An 18,981-nucleotide genomic window follows, 5' to 3' on the forward strand; every position below is an offset into this window, starting at 1 on the left:
ATCAGACTGATTTTATCACATTGGCTAGTGGTAATGAGCTGGATTCCTAAAAAATCGGCCTGCCTATCAGACCAGCGAGCTTTAACAAGTGGTCTCAGGTGTCAATTTTGTGGAGGAGGAACTAAATGTCAACAGTGACATCTACTGGTCAAAAAGGAAACTGTTGGATTCACTAAGAAAAGACACTTGACTGTAACTCCTACAGAACTGCATACATGTAGCTGTAGTTTTAAAACAGCTAATAACTTTAGCCATAGTTTACATTAGAACAGAACTGTCAGAGTACACTGTTAGATAGACAACATGAGTAATACATTTGACGGTTTTATCTGCACACAATGAAACAAGGACTTGTCACTCTGAGGTAATGTGTAAAATTGACTGGTTTTATTTTTGAGAGGTGAACTGAGGATTTTGAGAAATAGACTGGCTTTTTCGTGTAACTCATGGTGCTTTGCTTTGCTTTACTCCACATTGTTTTGAGAAGTGAACTAACTGTTTTGCAGATGTTGAGGATGATTCGAGAAATCTACCAAAGCGATTGAGAGAAACTTTTTAAATGGAAGTTCATATAGTGGACCTTGTAAATACTATCCAAACACAAGGAAGAAAAGAAAAACCCTACAAATTTATATGGTGATGTTATGAACCCTATAGGCAAGTCATCTTCCGTGTTCGGGGATAAGCGGTTCGGTCGCTATTGAAAATAGCATCTTCTGGCTGCCTCGTGGGCCTGGTGTTAGCCGTTAGCTTTGGTGAGCTACCGCCGTACTTGAATTTACAAAGTTTATCCGCCATTTATCGAGAAATTTCGGCTAGAACCAAATTCTTTAAGCTAAATAAAGCTTTTATTTAGCCGATTTAGGTCACAATTATTAAGAATTTGTAGTTTTTTAAACAAAAATGTTAAACCTGCAGGAGCTCTAAGATATCAGTTTTTCCTCCATCTTGGCTTACTAGGGCCCCCTAAAAGAGGATTTGTTTTGAGATAGGTCTGTTGGCTCATTTGCAGTCTGTTTTGCTTTTGCATTCCTTTTAATGGAGGGAGGATTGTCCTCATTTCTTGATTTCATATGTCCAACATTACCTTTGTGCAAACCTCTAGGTTTTAATGGGATAAATAGTCACTACAGAGGGTTTACAGGGCAGATTAGCTAAACACTAAGCTCTGGAAAACTTAAGTAAAACAAAACTTTCTAACTGCTGGTTTTTCTGTGTGGAGTCTCCACAGATTTAAATATTATGGTTGTTTATGTATGATAAACAAACAAGAGGAATAACAAACAATGCCAAAAATAATCCCTGTTTTCTGTATCATACTACTGTAATATTCTGCCCAGAAGTTAACAAAGGCCTATAGTGAATATAATAAGGATGATTAATTTTAAAATAGACTCTTTCTTTTAAATCAACAACAGCAAAAATACTACAACTACTTCTTACCCTAAAACAAGAACAATAACACAATAAAGTGTGGGTGAAATTTAAAAATTGTCCACCAAAACATTGTTAATGTGTGCATCATCTTTAATATTACCAATAATATTTAAAGCATCACTAATGAAATATATAAATCAAATAAAAAATTTAATTTAGTCCTCTTATTTTATAACTGTCATATAAAAAAAATAAATTAGTCAATTGAATTAATTGATACAAAACATTTTTCATTCTTTATTTTTTATAAAAACATAGTATTGTAAACTAAAAAATATTCATAGATATATGTGGTAATGATTTGTCCAAAAAGATGTTTGAAATGCACCAGTAAAAAAAAAAAAAAAAAAAAGAAATCAAAGTGTGAAGCTGCAGTTGAATCTTTGGGGTGGAGTTAGTGCACAGCAGCCCCACAAACTGCTCTCTGTGAATCCTCCTCCGACTGTCACATTCCACGGCTTGTGCACCATCACACTGAAATCCAGACACATTCCTTACAATAAAACATCATCTGAATCTAAAGGGTTCTTTAATTCTGCAGAGAGATGCTTAATATTATTTGTGTTCATGAAATCTAAAGTGGAAAAAGAAAGTAGAAAATAGTTGTTTCAAACACATCCACATACCTGTTATACAGCTGAGAGCAGCAGTCCAGCAGTTGTTTGCTGCTGTTTGTTAGGTAGGTGTTGTTGAACTCTGAGCTCAGAAAGTGTTGGCAATCAGGAATAAACAGCATACCTAGATGAAATAGTTTGTGGTAAAATAGCAAAAAAAAAAAAAAAAAAAAGAGAGAAGATATAGCACATAAAAAAACTGTTAAATTTGTTTGTAACTAAAAAAAATTGATTTTTTTTTTAATGACATAAATAGAGAGCCAGGGAAAAAACAGGCAGTAAAAGATTATTTGTAATTAATGACTAACTTGGAGGTCAATGTTTTTAGTGGGTTTACACAAATTCCTTGACAAGACGCAAAAGTTACGTCATTTAAAATGTGTCCAAAGGTCTGAGTGTCACAATTCATTTACAGTCTTGCTGCTTTTGAGCAACATTAGATCGGGGTGAGACACAAAAATCCCTCTGACAACAGCTAAAAAACAACCTACACTTAAAACAAGTTGAGAATTTGAGGATGATGATTAAATTTACCACTAGGTGTCACCCTACTGCTAGAGAAAGTTATCTGAATGGAACCATTTTTAGGAAGTGAATGAAGGATTAGGGCCTGTCACAATAACAAATTTTGCTGAGCGATTAATTGTCTAAAAAGTTATTGCGATAAACGATAATATTGACTAATAATGCATGCGATTTCCTGCCATAGATAGATACACTTTATTTTCAAAAGAACACATAACACTGGAACTGATAAACTAAATAAACAAAACAATCAAAAACAAAAATAAAATTGATTCTCAGTCTCCATTAACAAAAAAACTTAAATAAAAACTAAACAACATGAAGCCAAAGTGGAAATAAATACTGTATTCAACCAAAAAGAGTGCAGATTATAAAGTCTGTATATTATATTGCCCTTCAGTAATCACTAGATTTAAATAAAGAATATGGGCACATCCGACCACCTAATGCAGTAGTTCACACTACACGATTTCCCCCCCCCCACCCCCCTATTTTCCCCTTATGACAATCTTAGATCGTTGGGCGTTCCAAGATTGTCGCTGGTGATTTCGTAACCGATCATCCTGCAGTACGTGGTGGGTTACGGTAGATCGTCGTGGCCGCTCCGATCTAAATCGGGGGTTTTCCCCGACTGGGAGCTTAAAGCTGAATGTGACAGGTAGCCAATCAGAAAGCCGGATTCTCCTCCTGCTTTCTAAGGGGAAATTACGGAGGGGAATCCCAAACAGCTGACACGGCGCAACCCGAAGTCCAGCGGACATCGGAGATGATTTGTGGAAACAACATTAATATTTATTCAACCTTTCGTGCAAAGAATATAGAAATGACAAAGGGAGGAGCTGGAGCCAATTTGCTACCGCAGTTGATAAACCCGGTAAGTTTTCAGCTGTTCTTTGTTAACGTGACATAAATAAGTTATAATGATTTTCATTCAGTCAGAACTTTACGCTGACTCTAGCCACATATCACAGGTAGATTCTGGTAAAGCATTGATTAATGCCTGGTTTTAAAATTAGTTAACTGGACTTGTAGCCATTATTTTGTGCCCATGTGGCTGGACACCACATGGCACGATCAAACCCGATTGAACCGTTATACCCAGGATTTCTGTAGGCTAATGTGTGTCTCAGGTTTTGAAAATGGGCCGACAACTCGTGTAGTGTGAGCTGGACATTACACTAAGGAAGTAGGAAGGGAGGGTCAGTGAAGAGCACCGGAGCTGAGCCTTTTTTCATTCAGTGTCATCAACAGAAAGAAAAAAAGGCAGGAAGAGACGATAAAGCCGATAATTAAAATAAGGTCGATAGGTTTAATTTATCGTGCGATTAATTGATATATCGTTTATCGTGACAGGCCTATGAAGGATTTACCAGCAATACATGCTGTCATGAAACAGGCCATGCTTCCAGCAGTCAAAGCTCTGAGAGCACATCTGGAAATATCAGATCGTCTATTTGGAGCCATGACAGCTAGAAGAATAGTAGCTACATTTTAGGAGAACCTCACGAGGAGAACTAGAGCAAAACATTGTGCAACATCAAACACAAAGCAATGATATTCAGGCAGCAGAGGTATCAGAACAAAAGCTTAGAAATATGTCATATGTACTTCATCAATTAGTTTCTTAAGTAGTAGCAGTTTAGACGAACAATTTATTTATACCTAATAACAGTTAATAATACTTAGCTATGTCAAGTTATAAATTAATTGTTGTTTCTGTATTTTGGAATTAGTTTAGCAAAATTCTGGATTGAATCTATAATATATACAAGCAGAGCAGAAGCTGGGAGGGTAGTGTAGAGAAAAATTCCCCCTAGTATTATGTATAAATTCCCAAAATTAAGACTTTTCACCATGTTTTTCCAAATTATACTGTAAATCAAAAATTCACTACAAAAAACAAAACAAAAAAAACTTTTCCCACGACAAATTCCTCAAGACTTTTGAGAGTACAGCCTCTGTAACTCACTCACAGAGCGCTCCAATAGACATTCCCAGGCAATGTTAGAAAATCCACACAAAGAATAGGTTACAACAGCTTCTGAGTGGACCTAAGCAATAAAATAATTAGTCTAGAAAAACAAGATATAAACAGATAAAATCACATTTTAAAAAAAGAAACATAAAGCACCAAGTAAATTACAGGCAGAATTTAACAACTATAATGTGCAGAATGAGGGAGGACGTTTGAGAAGTTCAAGTTCCAGTGCTCATGATCTGCTTAGGGGCAAGTGTCCGTGTCCAGAAAGGTCATGGGATGAGCCCCTCAAAAATTATTATGGCAAGAAAAATGCAAAAAAGAAAAAAAAAAAAAAAGAATCAATTTTTTTAGTTTTTCATTGATCCAAGCTGTAAAAGCCGAAATATTGTCTAAAACAATATGCTTTAACAAATATACAAGAATCAAAATATTTACATTGTTATATATCCCAATTTAATAGTAAAAAATGGCTTAAAATACAGAAAATTGTTCAAATACATATATTGACTTCATGGAACAACTACACAAGCTCATAATCTTCTTATTATCTCTGCATTTAAGAGCATATATATTGCGCATAATGACATTGTAGATAATAAATGGACCTTTTGGCAGTGTTATATCATTGGTTCTGCTTAAACATCCACATGGCACATAGATTTCTGATTTGTTATGAATATATAAATTAAAATATAATTACCCACATACCTGTAGTTTTAAAACAGCTAAAAACTTACAGATATATATTGCTTTACACCGTCCACATATCCTGGCCCGCCTGCTGTCCTTCTCTGGATAAACTCGGACAACTTCTGATAGACCACAAACTCATTGAGAAATGTCTTTTTTCCAATCAGCTCAGCAACGATGAAACTGTCCTCCCAGGAAACGCCCATCATGAAGATATAAGAGGCAAAGAGACGGGATACTTGTTAATCCCTGATGTATTCAGTGAAAAGTCTGTATTTGTGCTGCACTTTGGTTACCGAGAAGCTGAGCTGTGGACAGTCAAACATCCCACCCAGCCATGAAAGGACGGCATCGAAAAAGGCCAGCAAGGCTAAGAAGGCAATAATATTGGAGATGATGTTTGCTACCACACCTACAGCGCGAGCTACACCTTGGGATGCAGTTCGCATTCTGTTTTCATTCTCTCTGAGGACACAGAAAACACACACATTTAAAACAAATGAAAGACACATCTGCCATGTTCAGATAAAATATGGTAGTTTTATCTGGTTAATTAATCTTATCGATCTTTTCTCTCAAAATGTATCGTGTATACTGGTATTAATCGACCTCGAAACATTTACTGCTATACTTTAAGTTATAATATGAAGGTAAAAATACTTAAACCTCAGACAATAGAATAAAACATAGAATATCTCAGATTAAGAAAGACAATATGTCATGCAATAATACATATATTGAGAAACAATCTATATCCAATTCTGCAAATCAGTCTGACAGAAAAACATGTTTACATCTCATTTGTGATTTTGTCAGTTGTGTTATGGGTATTTGCATACTTAATGGTTAGTAATATGGTCTTACTTACCCTTTGATCAGTTTAAGGTCACGATTGGATATTGAAACGGTCTTCTCCTTTTCAGGCCAGAAAATTTTGGCGATGGCCAGAGAGGCTGGAGCAGACATTAATGTTGCTGTAAGCAAGTGTGTTGCATCTACCTGAAATTACAAAGACAAGATAAAAGACATAAATCAAATAGTTCAAAACTGACCTCTGAGCCAAAAAGCCCGATAATCTTTCATCTGAGGGAAAAAATTAGTCAACACAGTTCATATTAAGTCACCTTTTAGATATATTGAGTATATACAACAACTTTAAGTTGGGGATTCATTCTCAGTCTGACCATGCCTGATCTCACAATCATATATTGATTGGTTAATGCATACTCTTCCAAATAATCCCTGGTGTTTCTTTAGGATATTCATGACTTTTTAAACATTTGAAAGTTGAAGAAGGAGCACAGAACATGAACATCTATCCTAACTCCGACAGTTTTTACCTACTCATGAACATCCTTTACCACTATGTTTTCCTCACCCCAAGGGAGATAAATGCTCCCAAATTGGAACCAGAAATGCTGGCAAAGCCTCCTGTCATCACAGCGTGTATCTCAGAGACGGTTAGCTCACTGATGTAAGGACGAATCAGGAGAGCTGCATCAGTCTGAAAGAGACAAAAATAGAAGTTGGGTTTAATGAGATCACTAAAATAAGGCAGTATGATGCTACTGACTGCTACTTAAAACAGTAGAAGTTCACATTTTCAAGGAAAATGTTCCCAGCTGCAGCCATTGACTCTGCTGGGGATGTTCCCATGATAACCTGTACTACGAATCCAATCTGGAAAAGAACAAAATCAGATTGGCATAAAAAAAAAGAAAAATAATAATCTAACAACAAAGCATTATAATTAGGAAGGAAGCTAAATTCTAATGGACATCTAATCATGTTAAATATGCAATATTTAGTTCACCTTGCAGATGAGCCAGGAGATGACGGAGCTCAAAAATACCACGATGGGCATCACCTGTGAGGAGGTACAGGTGTGACATTCCTTTCAGCTTGATTTATTGTATTCTCATGAGGTCTAATGTCTTGGAGTCTGGGGTTGATCTTAATCAGAATATATCTGTTTTAAGCACCCATCTTTTATGATTAGAGGTACCTGATGGTATGATACAACATACAAAGATTTTTTTCTGTACATATTTTGAATGTTTTTAATATATAAAATATATATATATATGTATGTATGTATGTATGTATGTATGTATGTATGTATGTATGTATAAATATTCACTGTGTTTTGCAGAAAGTACACAATTCTTTTGTCAAAGAAGAGTACAACTTTATTGAGGATTCAAGAATAGCTCCTAAAGATACAAGAACTTATATTGAAGTTACAGTGATAATCTTACAACATCTTACCCTAAAGGCAAAGAAGTGGTCAGTGTAACTATCACCAAACACAAACTGAGATCCAGCATCTGCGAACGACTGAAACGTCTGCAAGGATGAGATTTTTAAATAGTAAAAATATTTGTAATATATGACATTCTTTCAGTTTTGGGTATTTTAAGAAAAAGTTAAAAAGTAAAGTAAAAACAAAGAGTAAAATCAATATAACTAAAACTTTTAGTTGCATTGTTTGTTTGTTTTTTTATCTCTGCTTGCTTTCCAAGCCACCTCACTGCACTCAATCCAAATGTGGTTCTGAGGATCAGCAAGCCAAAAACAAACTGTAGTCCAACTCCACAGATCAAAGTGTGCCAAGGCCACTAAAACCAACACATAGTTTGTGTCAAACATATATTAATAGTCCTTGCAGGTTTGATGCATCTGTATTTCTTCTTACTCTGAATGGGTGTTTGGAGAACAGCAGCATGATGAAAATAAGCAGGAGCAAACCACAGTAGGACACAAGCTGTCTGGTTCCCAGCTGGGCGGTGTCCAGAACCAGCCAGCACACCACAGCGACCAGTACGGATTCAGGCAGATTTTTTTGCAGCACTTCATTCTGTTTATGATTTATGCAAGAATTCAGAGTTCTCTAGGAAATTTGCTTTTCATTTACATCTTAATTAACATAGTAAGTTTTGCTTATAGTTTACTTACTTAGTAATTTTAACAGTTCCAGCTAGTCTTTCATTTATTGGAGAGGTTTCATTCATCTGAACTGTTATGTAAATCTGAGGAAGGAATTTGACTTTGTTTTTAAAATAGTCTTCTACCTTTACCTTCTTCTTTTTTTGTACTGCTCCCCTCAGGGGTCGCCACACTGCATCACCTGCCTCTATTTCAAACTATCTTTTGCCTCCTCATTTGTAGGACCAGCCATTTTCATGTCTTCCTCACTATGTCCATGAATCTTCTTCGGAGTTGTCCTCTTCCTGCTGCTAGACAGCTGAAATATCCATTTTCCAATATACCCACTCTGCTCAGAACATGTCCAAACCATCTCATCTTTCCCTCTGATTTCATCTCCAAACCACCCAACCTTAGTTATTCCTCTAATTTGCCCATTTTCTATCTTATTCATCCTGGTCACTCCCAATGAAAATGTTCCATCACTCTCTCACTTTCAGCTTAGCCGGTTGTATTTTAGACAGTGCCATTCATCAGAACATGTCACTACTGTATTTGGGCTACTTTCTTCTGGTATTCTTTGTATGCAATTAAAATATGAACAAGATTAAGAGTTCTTAAACACCAAATCTTCCCAAAGAGGTGAACATTACAAAACTTAAATGGTCATTCTTTGCATCTTTCTTGTTCAATATTGTCATGATGCTGACATGGTACAATAATTTCTGCACTACTTCGCTCCCACGGTTTAAATAAAAGGGTGAATGGCTGTATCTGAAATGGAATATATTAATTGCCTTTCTGCTTCTGTTCATATTACTGTCATTTATGTGCGCTGCAGGACTTGTTTGCGTTCACCTTCTGAAGACATTATTGTTACTAGGAGACAGAATTTCTTTTCTGTCCTTACTGTACAGTGCATAATTTTCATGACATCACCTGAAAGAGATTTTCACCATAATGGTTCAACATTGACTCTGATTGTCCTGTGAAATTGAAGCTAAAAAACAGGGTTGCTGGGGGAAAAAAAGAGAATTTTTTTCTCACCATCTGATCCAAAACCAGTTTTTACTAAGGAGGTCTCTGGTAGGAGAGAGAGCCTCCCACATACAATCACCATATCGCTCCATTATCCAATCCCAAACCAGGAAAAAGATGGTTACCAAGGAGATGACAAGTAGCCTGACAGCCCGCTGGAAGTTCAGAACACATGCTGCTATCACCATGGAAATGAAGCCTGAAACAAAATTTTAATTAGGAACAAAACTATACTGCAAAGCTGGTGACATCTTTTATGTCCCATTAAAATAAATGCATTCTCCTAATTTATTTAGCTGTTTTACATCCATCAATGAAGCAGATTAGGATTATATGAAAGCGTTCATGTAGTCATAAAGTAAGAAAAATTATTTCGAGCCCATCAATTAACAGCTAGCAGTGTAAAAAAAAAAAAAAAAGTGGTTTCTCTGCTTTATCCATTCTGTTTAAACACAATGTACACATCTGAAGACAGGACAGTCCTGTAGCGCCTTATCAATCAATCAATCAATCAATCAATCAATCAATCAATCAATCAATCAATCAATCAATCAATCAATCAATCACATTTTATTTGTATAGCACATTTCAGCAGCAATGCATTTCAAAGTGCTTTACATCATAAGAAACATAAAAACACAAAGTCATACAACATAGAATCAACAATAAAAACATTACATTAAGTCAAGAGCCATCATTAAATTCATAATTGATTATGTTTCAAATTCAACTCTAAACAGGTGGGTTTCTAGTCGAGATTTAAAGGCACAGTGTTTCAGCCGTTTTACAGTTTTCTGGAAGTTTGTTCCAGATTTGTGGTGCTGAATGCTGCTTCTCCTCGTTTGGTTCTGGTTCTGGGGATGCAGAGCAGAACAGACCCAGAAGACCTGAGGGGTCTTGAAGGTTGGTACAACAGCAGCAGATCTTTAATGTATTGTGGTGCTAAGCTGTTCAGTGATTTATAAACTAACAGCAGTATTTTTAAAGTCTATTCTCTGAGCTGCAGGGACCCAGGGTAGGGACCTTATAACTGGTGTTATGTGCTCTATCTTCCTGGTTTTAGTCAGAATGCGAGCAGCAGCATCTGGATCAGCTCCACCTGTTTGATTGATTTGTTGGACAGACCTGTGAAGACGCTGTTGCAATAATCAGTGCAAGTAAAGATGTCTTGGTATGTGACAGCTTGCAGACATTCAGTACACCACAACTTTCTTATGATCTTGTTACAGTATTTCACTCAACTTGCAGACTAAACTTTGACTAGGCCATTTCAACAACTTGAACCTTTTTTAAGCTGCTGTAGATCATTTCAGGAAGAGGATCCAGTTTGGGCCAATCTTCAGCTGATAACTTCTTATTTGACCAGTGAATATGTTGGTATTTCTCATTTGCTTCTCTAGAACTTCATTTCAACTTGCTGGCTGTGGTTTAGAGTGCTGAAGTTGTGTCTTAGAGTCTGATTTTGAGGTAAATTTCTTTAGCAATTTCAGAATAATGGACTCCAAATTGTTTGGAAATGTGTATATAACACATCACTTTTAGGCTTCTTTATGCTCATTACTTTCCAGCTTAGCATTGTGCTAACAAGCGGCTAGATTGTCCAGAGAAGTAGACTCCTACACTTTAGAAGTGCCCACATCTGCTGATCATTTTAAAATCTTAAACCCCAGAAAGTGCATATATCAAGTTATCCTCATGCAGCCTTTGTGTACACACACCTTTAGTGTGTTTAGTTGACGAATGATGGGTCAGTTTTATACTAAAACATTCGAGTTTAAAGAGTTTGTTTTTATCACAGCTATAAATACACGAGAAACTAAATAAATCTCTTGCAAAGGGAAACCCTTTGACTAATTTCTTTTATGAATAAAGATTTTTCAATGTGGTGTTGCAAACAGATCCAATATAGCTGCAGAAATTGAGAAATAACTACATTAAGCAAAATCAGATGTGCATACTTTGTATACAAAATAAATAAATAAAAATCTGCAAAATTTCCAGCTGCATATTCAACAGATAGGCACCATGGTATTCAGGCATGTGTAAACACTTTTGGTATTTGAAATCCAGAAATAAAAGACCTATGAATAAAAGTCCGTAGTTGCACTTTAACTGATGTTAGCGAAGATAATCTATACCTGCTCCCAAAGCCATGGTCATAGTCAGTTGAATCTGGTCTTTGTACTCTGCCAAGCAGACCTGGACTGCCTCCAGCTTCCTCTCCAGCAAGCTGGACTCACAAAAACAAGACAGATGACAAGGGAGACAAGGAAAAGGGGACATAAATGTTATCTTGAAGGAACAACAGAAAGGCTGGCCATTTATAAGACATGAAGAGATATTGCATGTTTGGCAAATATCAACAAAGGACAAATCACAAACCATTTCCTCTGGTGGTCTGTCATCTCGTGAATTGTTTCTCTGAAGGCACATTCAACATCAAGGTTTATCTGATCTTGTTTTTATCACACAGACAGATGAACACTGAAAATAATTCATTGCACATGAAGACCGTTTCCCCCTCCCCACATTCACAGTGTTTGCAGAAGAACAGGTGCTTGGAGCATTGAAAATCTGAAGCAACTTGAGGATTGTACTGAAATCACACTAAAACATCCTTTTACAAATCACATTTTAGGAACTGCTCGAGACATGTTCATATCAGTATTTATATTTTGTGGAGGATGTCTTGAAGAGCCAAACTTAAAAGAAGCAGAAACCAACAAAAACAGAATTTTCAGGTGCATGGAGGTAGAGTCGAGTGATTTTTGGGCAAAACACTAAGCCATATAAAAGGTTTTTGCTTACCTCTACTTGGAATGCAGCATTGTCTGTTCCATGGCTTTCTGTCACATTTCGCTTTATGGTCTCTCTTTCCGTTAATGTTCCAACACTTGCTGAGAGACCTTATATGGAGACCTGACTTACTTTCACTGCCGTTGTTTTTTTTGTTTTTTTTCTCCCTTCTGTCCAGCACGAACTCACGGTGTTCTGTCAGATCAGCATATGTTGTCAGATAGTCGTACGCTTAGCTCAGACATGCATACACTGTCATTACCATATGATTTTATTTAATCAGCAACATAGAATCATGACATAGATCATTATTAACAGTTATTAACAGTTGTATGGCATCCAGCTGCAGCCAAACCTGCTTTAAATACACTTTGAAACCATGACAACGCATGTATATCTATCTAGTTATCATATTATGTCATATTATAAACAATTTAATGACTTATTTTCGTCATAACTTGTTGCGTATGCTGAACTGACAACTCCACTGACTTCTTAATGCGCATGCGCTGGCATGGTACTCACTGCATGTATGCTATTCTGACAGCGTATGGCTATCTGATAGAACACCGGCAATATCTGTCAGACACGTCATTACCATAAGATTTCATTTAATCAACAACATAGAGTCATGACGTAGATCATCATACACTTTGTTATTAACAGTTGTATGGCAGTGAGTTTTACACGGGCGTGTGTTGTAGTTGACTGCAGCTGCAGCCAGACCCTGCTTTAAATACACTTTGAAACCATGACAACACATGTATATCTATATAGTTATCATTGAAAACAATTTAATGACTTATTTTTGTCATAACTTGCTGCGTATGGTGAACTGACAACTCCTCTGACGGTCGGACTTCTTAATGCGCATGAGCAGGCATGGTACTCACTGCATGTTTGCTATTCTGACAGCAAATAGAACACCGGCTCTCCGTGAGTGACACTCCAGTTCTATCTAATAAGTAAAGAGCCGTGGAGAAGAATCGACTGTTTCTGAATGTCACATCACTAAATTGCAGACTTTTGGACATAGCGTTGGGGAGGGGTAGGAGGGAGTAACAGAAACACGTAGTTGCATGGATTTTAATCGGTGCATTTTGCATCCACTGAAAACAAAGATGTTAACAAATAAAGTGGACATTATGCTCATACTGTACGTTTAGTGATATTTTCACAGTCGCGGTCTCGACTGGTCTTGAAATAAAATGCCGAGTCCTCAGAGCCCGAGACCGAGACAAGACCGAGACCAAATGCGGTCGAGTCCGAGACGAGACCGAGACCATCAAAAAATGGTCTTAAGACCGGTATCGAGACCAAGACCAACTTCGAGTACCACAACACTGGCGCATGCTCATGCGTGCTATTATTAGCCCTAGCAACAGTTGCCATGCTGCTGCTGATGATGTCATCAGCATGACTTCAAATGATGTCTGTGTCATGAGGCCCTTCTAAGGATGACTTTGTGATGTCATAGAGTCCATGACATAACCAACTGATCAGTTAATTCTCTGATCAGTCGACACAAATCAGTTAACAAGTCAGTCAACACACAATTCATTTGGACGTTTTAGCTCAGCACAGTAAAGATGACTGACGAAAACCTGCAGAGAGAAATGGATGTGAGGCCTCAGGTCTCTTTTTGGACAAAAGTCAAAAAAACATTGTCCAACAGAGTTCATCCTGGACAAAGAAGTCCAGATTATAAGAAGAGAAAATTTCTCAGTGAACTTCTGTGGGCAGTGATCGAAAAGGCCGCAGATGATCCGACTCTGCATCTAGTACGAGAAATATTTGAGGAACAACACAGCAAGATTTTGATCTTGCTATTGAGAAAAACTGGAGAATTAAACTTGGACGTACTCTCGGAGGTATCGGAAGAGCTAAGTGAACGGATTTTCCAGAGTATTGCGAGAGATGCATTCCACTTTGCCTCTGGACTGCATTTAATTGCACTGCTGGATTACCCAGAAGGACATGAAGTAATTGTGGAAAAATTCAAGCGTCACCTGGAGAATCCTGTTCCTCCAAAGAAAATGTTTAAGTCTACGAAAAGTAAGATCAGAAAGACGTTTTTTCCTAGTGAGGACTTGTACTCGGATGAAAACTGCCTCAGTGACGAGTTTACTAAGGCAGGAATGGATCCTGAAGAGTTTTTGAAGGAAGCGAACAGGATGGGTTTCAGACGTGGAACCGAAGATGAAAGGAGAGTCATGGTGGAAACGATTCTTTGGAGACTGATTTATAAGTCCAGTTTCAGATCCAGTTATGGAGGTTACCAAATGAAGCACACCGAACCGGTACATAAAAAGCTTGCTCCGAAAATCTGGGAGGAAGTTAAAGACATTGATTTCGTTTTTTTTGAGGATATGGAACGAAAACTCTGCAGAGACATCTTACAACTTCTCTGGGGCAATGAAGATGTGGTTCGAGAGTTGTTGTTCAAGATGATCAAAAGTGACAACCCGGTTGTGATCTACAAGGTGGTGGAGAGCTTCAGAAGGAACCTAGCACGGCCGCGAAAAGTCATTCTCCAAGATAGCTTCCTTCAGAAGACATGGAAGGTCATCAAGAAGGCTGCCTGTTGTGGAGACGCTTCGGACACAGAGGAGAGGCAAGAACCCTTTGGGCATCTCAAGTTGGTCCACTCAGTGGTCAGGTATGTCTCTGCCTCCGAGTCAGGACCTGCCTCCGAGTCAGGACCTGCCTCTGAGTCAGGACCTGCCGCCGAGTCAGGACCTGCCTCCGAGTCAGGACCTGCCTCCGAGTCAGGACCTGTCTCCGAGTCAGGACCCGCCTCCAAGTCAGGACCTGTCTCTGAGACAGGACCTGCCTCCGAGTCAGGACCTGTCTCCGAGACAGGACCTGCCTCCGAGTCAGGACCTATATCCGAGTCAGGACCTGTCTCCGAGTCAGGACCTGTCTCCGAGTCAGGACCTGCCTCCGAGTCAGGACCTGCCTCCGAGTCAGGATCTGCCTCCGAGACAGGACCTGCTTATGAGACAGGACCTGCTTATGAGACAGGACCTGCTTATGAGAGAGGACCTGCCTCCGAGACAGGACCTGCTTATGAGACAGGACCTGCTTATCAGACAGGACCTGCCTCCGAGACAGGACCTGCTTCCAAGTCAGGACCTGCCTCTGAGTCAGGACCTGCCTCCGAGACAGGACCTGCTTATGAGACAGGACCTGCTTATGAGACAGGACCTGCCTCCGAGACAGGACCTGCTTATCAGACAGGACCTGCCTCCGAGACAGGACCTGCTTCCAAGTCAGGACCTGCCTCTGAGTCAGGACCTGCCTCCGAGACAGGACCTGCCTCTGAGACAGGACCTGCTTATGAGACAGGACCTGCCTCCGAGACAGGACCTGCTTCCAAGACAGGAGCGGTCTCCGAGTCAGGACCAACCTCCGAGACAGGACCTGGCTCCGAGATAGGACCTGCTTATGAGACAGGACCTGCTTCAGAGTCAGGATCTGCCTCGGAGTCAGGACCTTCCTCCGAGTCAGGACCGTCCTCCGAGTCAGGACCTGCCTTCGACTCCGGACCTTCCTCCGAGTCAGGGCTTGCCTCAGAGTCAGGGCCTGTCTCAGAGCCTGGACCTGCCTACGAGTCAGGACCTGCCTCCGAGTCAGGACCTGCCTCCCAGTCCGGACCTGCCTCCGAGTCAGAACCTGGCTCTGAGTCAGAACCTGCCTCCGGGTCAGGACCTACCTCTGAGTCAGGACCTGCCTCCCAGTCAGGACAGATCTCTGAGACAGGACCTGCCTCTGGGTCAGGACCTACCTCCGAGTCAGGGCCTGCCTCTGGGTCAGGACCTACCTCCGGGTCAGGTCCTACCTCCGAGTCAGGACCTACTTCCGAGACAGGACCTGCCTGCGGGTCAGTACCTGCCTCGAGTCAGGACCTACCTACGAGACAGGACCTGCCTCCGGGTCAGTACCTGTCTCCAGGTCAGGACCTGCATCTGAGTCAGGATCGGCCTCCAAATCAGGACAGATCTCCGAGACAGGACCTTCCTCCGAGTCCTCAAGTGTAACGGTGTTTCCAGAATTTTTTCTCACCAACAGAGAGACACGTTGTCAGAAGTGTCAAGACTAGATGCGTTTCTTCAGCAGAACTTCACAACTCACAGGAGTGGATCATTATGGCCTTTAGAGTGCTTTCAAGTTTTGGGTCTGAGAATACCTGAAACTTTTAGTCAGAGTCAGAGCGAGGTGGGTAGAGCCTACTGAAGATTCAGGATGGGGGGCCGAGGGAACGGTAGAAGACTGGGGGGGGCCAGAGTATAGTTAGAAGGGGTTCGAAGAAGAAGGAGAGAAGGTGGGGGGGCGGACTGTGGGGGGCGGATATATCGTTGGTGGGGGAGAAACGAAGAAGGAGGGGCGATGAAGAGATGTTGAGGGTTGACTAGCATACCATTAGAAGTGCGAGGGGGCGAAGAGGGTGGGGGGTTCTAGCGTACCGTTGAGTGCTGGGGGGACGGACGGGTCAGGACCTACCTCCGAGTTAGGACCTGCCTACGAGACAGGACCTACCTCTGGGTCAGGACCTGCCTCCTGGTTAGGACCTACCTCTGGGTCAGGACCTGCCTCTGGGTCAGGACCTGCCTCTGGGTCAGGACCTGCCTCCTGGTCAGGACCTGCCTCTGGGTCAGGACCTGCCTCTGGATCAGGACCTACCTACGGGTCAGGACCTGCTTCTGGGTCAGGACCTACCTACGAGACAGGACCTGCCTCTGGATCAGGACCTACCTCTGGGTCAGGACCTGCCTCCTGGTCAGGACCTGCCTCTGGGTCAGGACCTGCCTCTGGGTCAGGACCTGCCTCCTGGTCAGGACCTACCTCTGGGTCAGGACCTGCCTCCTGGTCAGGACCTGCCTCTGGGTCAGGACCTGCCTCTGGGTCAGGACCTACCTCTGGGTCAGGACCTGCCTCCTGGTCAGGACCTGCCTCCTGGTCAGGACCTGCCTCCGAGTCCTCATGCCTAACGGTGTTTCTAGGATTTTTTCCCAGCAACGGAGAGACACGTTGTCAGAAGAGGTTCGAAGAAGAAGGAGAGAAGGTGGAGGGGGGGCGGACTGTGGGGGGCGGATGTATCGTTAGAGGGTGTGGGGGAAGAAGGAGGGGCGAAGGAGAGACGTAGAGGGTTGACTTGCCTACCATTGGAAGTGCGAGGGCGCGAAGAGGGTGGGGGGGGTCTAGCTGGGGGACGGACGATATATATATATATATAATATAGTAGAAACTGCTGGGTTAAAAATAACCCAATTCGTATCCCAGCGCTGGGTCAAATATGGACCGACCCAACTCTGGGTTGTTTTAACTCAACTGGGTTGGGTTGATAGTTTGACGGTTATGGCAACTGACCAAAGGTTGGGTTAAATTGACTTGTTTAATTCGGTTAAATTGACCCAAAATTGGGTGTTATTGCTATAGTTGGAAAAAAAAAGATGTATTTATATTAAATTTCACTAAATAAAAACAGGATTAAAAACGATCTAAATTTAAAGCTTCTTTTATTTCCATGTGATCTATATATAGAGCCAGCAGATTTCATTTACAAAAGTTACAAAACATAAGTTAGTTGTTTCAAAAGTAATTTATGCTTTGTAAATTACTTTTACAAAATTAAAAGTAATACTTTTAGGAGGAGACCATCCTTTCAACCATCCCGGTTGAAAGGATGGTCTCTCAAACTGTTGGTTCACGTTTCTCTATTCAACAGCCATGAACACACCGTAAGAGCTACAAACATACAAATAAAATACCATTAGTAACTCTTAGTGGTTCTAACCTTTTACCTTAACCTATAAACCTTACTTTATGTAATAACATTAAATTTACAATACATGTATTTAATTAACTATAATATTTCTACATTACAAATTAGCTAAAACGTATTCCAACTGTTCGACAGTTAATCAAATATTAACACTATTTCATGTCGAAACTTAAACATTACGCTCAATCTATACAATACTCTCGTCAAAACACTCACCTTGTTCCCTCATCAGCCAAGCGCTAACTAATTAATTGTTTAGACCTTAATTGGACTATTCCCTAGTTACCTCCATTTAACTGTGACTCGTACGCTCTCTTACTCTCTGCACTATGTCCCAAACAGTTGTCAGTTATTGTCAGAAGTTTGTGTAGATCACTTAGCAACCTTGTCCCTTTAAAAATCCTTTCAAATTAAAAACATAAGTCAAAAGGTAACAAATAACTCTTGGTTAAATGAGGAAACAACATTAAAAAATAAAAGAAATATATAAATGTATTAATAAAGTCATTTACATATAGTTAAATCACTTCAACTCATTTGGCTACAACTCCAGAAGTTTCTACACATTAGAAAACATTTCATGTAAAAAGTCTGTTTTAAAGCAAACTACAAGTAAAACTTTCAGCCATTAAACAAGGAGCATTTTTAACAACACTTTAGCGTTTTGCCTGTCTCCCTGCATGAGGACATACGGCTTGGCACATTTTGTAGATGCGCCACCAGGTTTGTCCCAACCTGATGGAGAGAGAAGACAGAAAAATCAGGCCATTAGTGATGCATTTATTTAAACAGCAAACAATTTGAGCATGATTCAGAGATGAAGGTTGACTTACAGGCTGGATATCAATGAAACCATCTGAGCTTCCAGGTTGATGGGTCTGAAACTCTTCTCCCAAATAAGTAAGGTGGAGCAGGGAGGAGAACTGGCAGCAGCTGCAGGGCTACATCATCTTCTGGATCAAACATAAGCTTGTGTTAAAATGTTGCAGTAACTAAAAAGCATGAAAACATGTTAGAGAACATGAGGGAGCAGATTCATGGCCATGCAGAAGGTCTTCGTTGAGAACAAGGACTTTGGGTTTCGATCAATTCTCCTGAAGATCCTGGATGTAAAATTACAAAATCTATCAGAAAAGACAAAATCACAAATCAAACTTTAATGACTGAATTAAATCTTATAGCTGTCTCAA

At 40.0% G+C, this 18,981-nt stretch overlaps 1 protein-coding gene across 1 annotated transcript; it reads right to left on the reverse strand.

The window, feature by feature from the left end:
- Window positions 1–818: 818 nt before the first annotated feature.
- LOC106923110 (solute carrier family 28 member 3) lies at window positions 819–13,364 on the reverse strand. Its single transcript, XM_088008454.1, is given in 18 exon segments — window positions 819–1,911; window positions 2,064–2,175; window positions 3,947–4,045; window positions 4,550–4,576; window positions 4,579–4,627; window positions 5,295–5,712; window positions 6,116–6,246; window positions 6,626–6,751; window positions 6,847–6,927; window positions 7,061–7,114; window positions 7,516–7,590; window positions 7,749–7,865; window positions 7,943–8,085; window positions 9,218–9,409; window positions 11,349–11,440; window positions 11,593–11,668; window positions 12,021–12,107; window positions 13,343–13,364. Coding segments are annotated over 18 exon segments (2,019 nt in total). The 3' UTR covers window positions 819–1,793.
- Between the last annotated feature and the right edge of the window lie 5,617 nt (window positions 13,365–18,981).

Source organism: Poecilia mexicana, unplaced genomic scaffold (assembly GCF_051168715.1).
Source record: "Poecilia mexicana isolate PSO_F unplaced genomic scaffold, ASM5116871v1 scaffold_9, whole genome shotgun sequence".
NCBI classification, from domain to species: domain Eukaryota; kingdom Metazoa; phylum Chordata; class Actinopteri; order Cyprinodontiformes; family Poeciliidae; genus Poecilia; species Poecilia mexicana.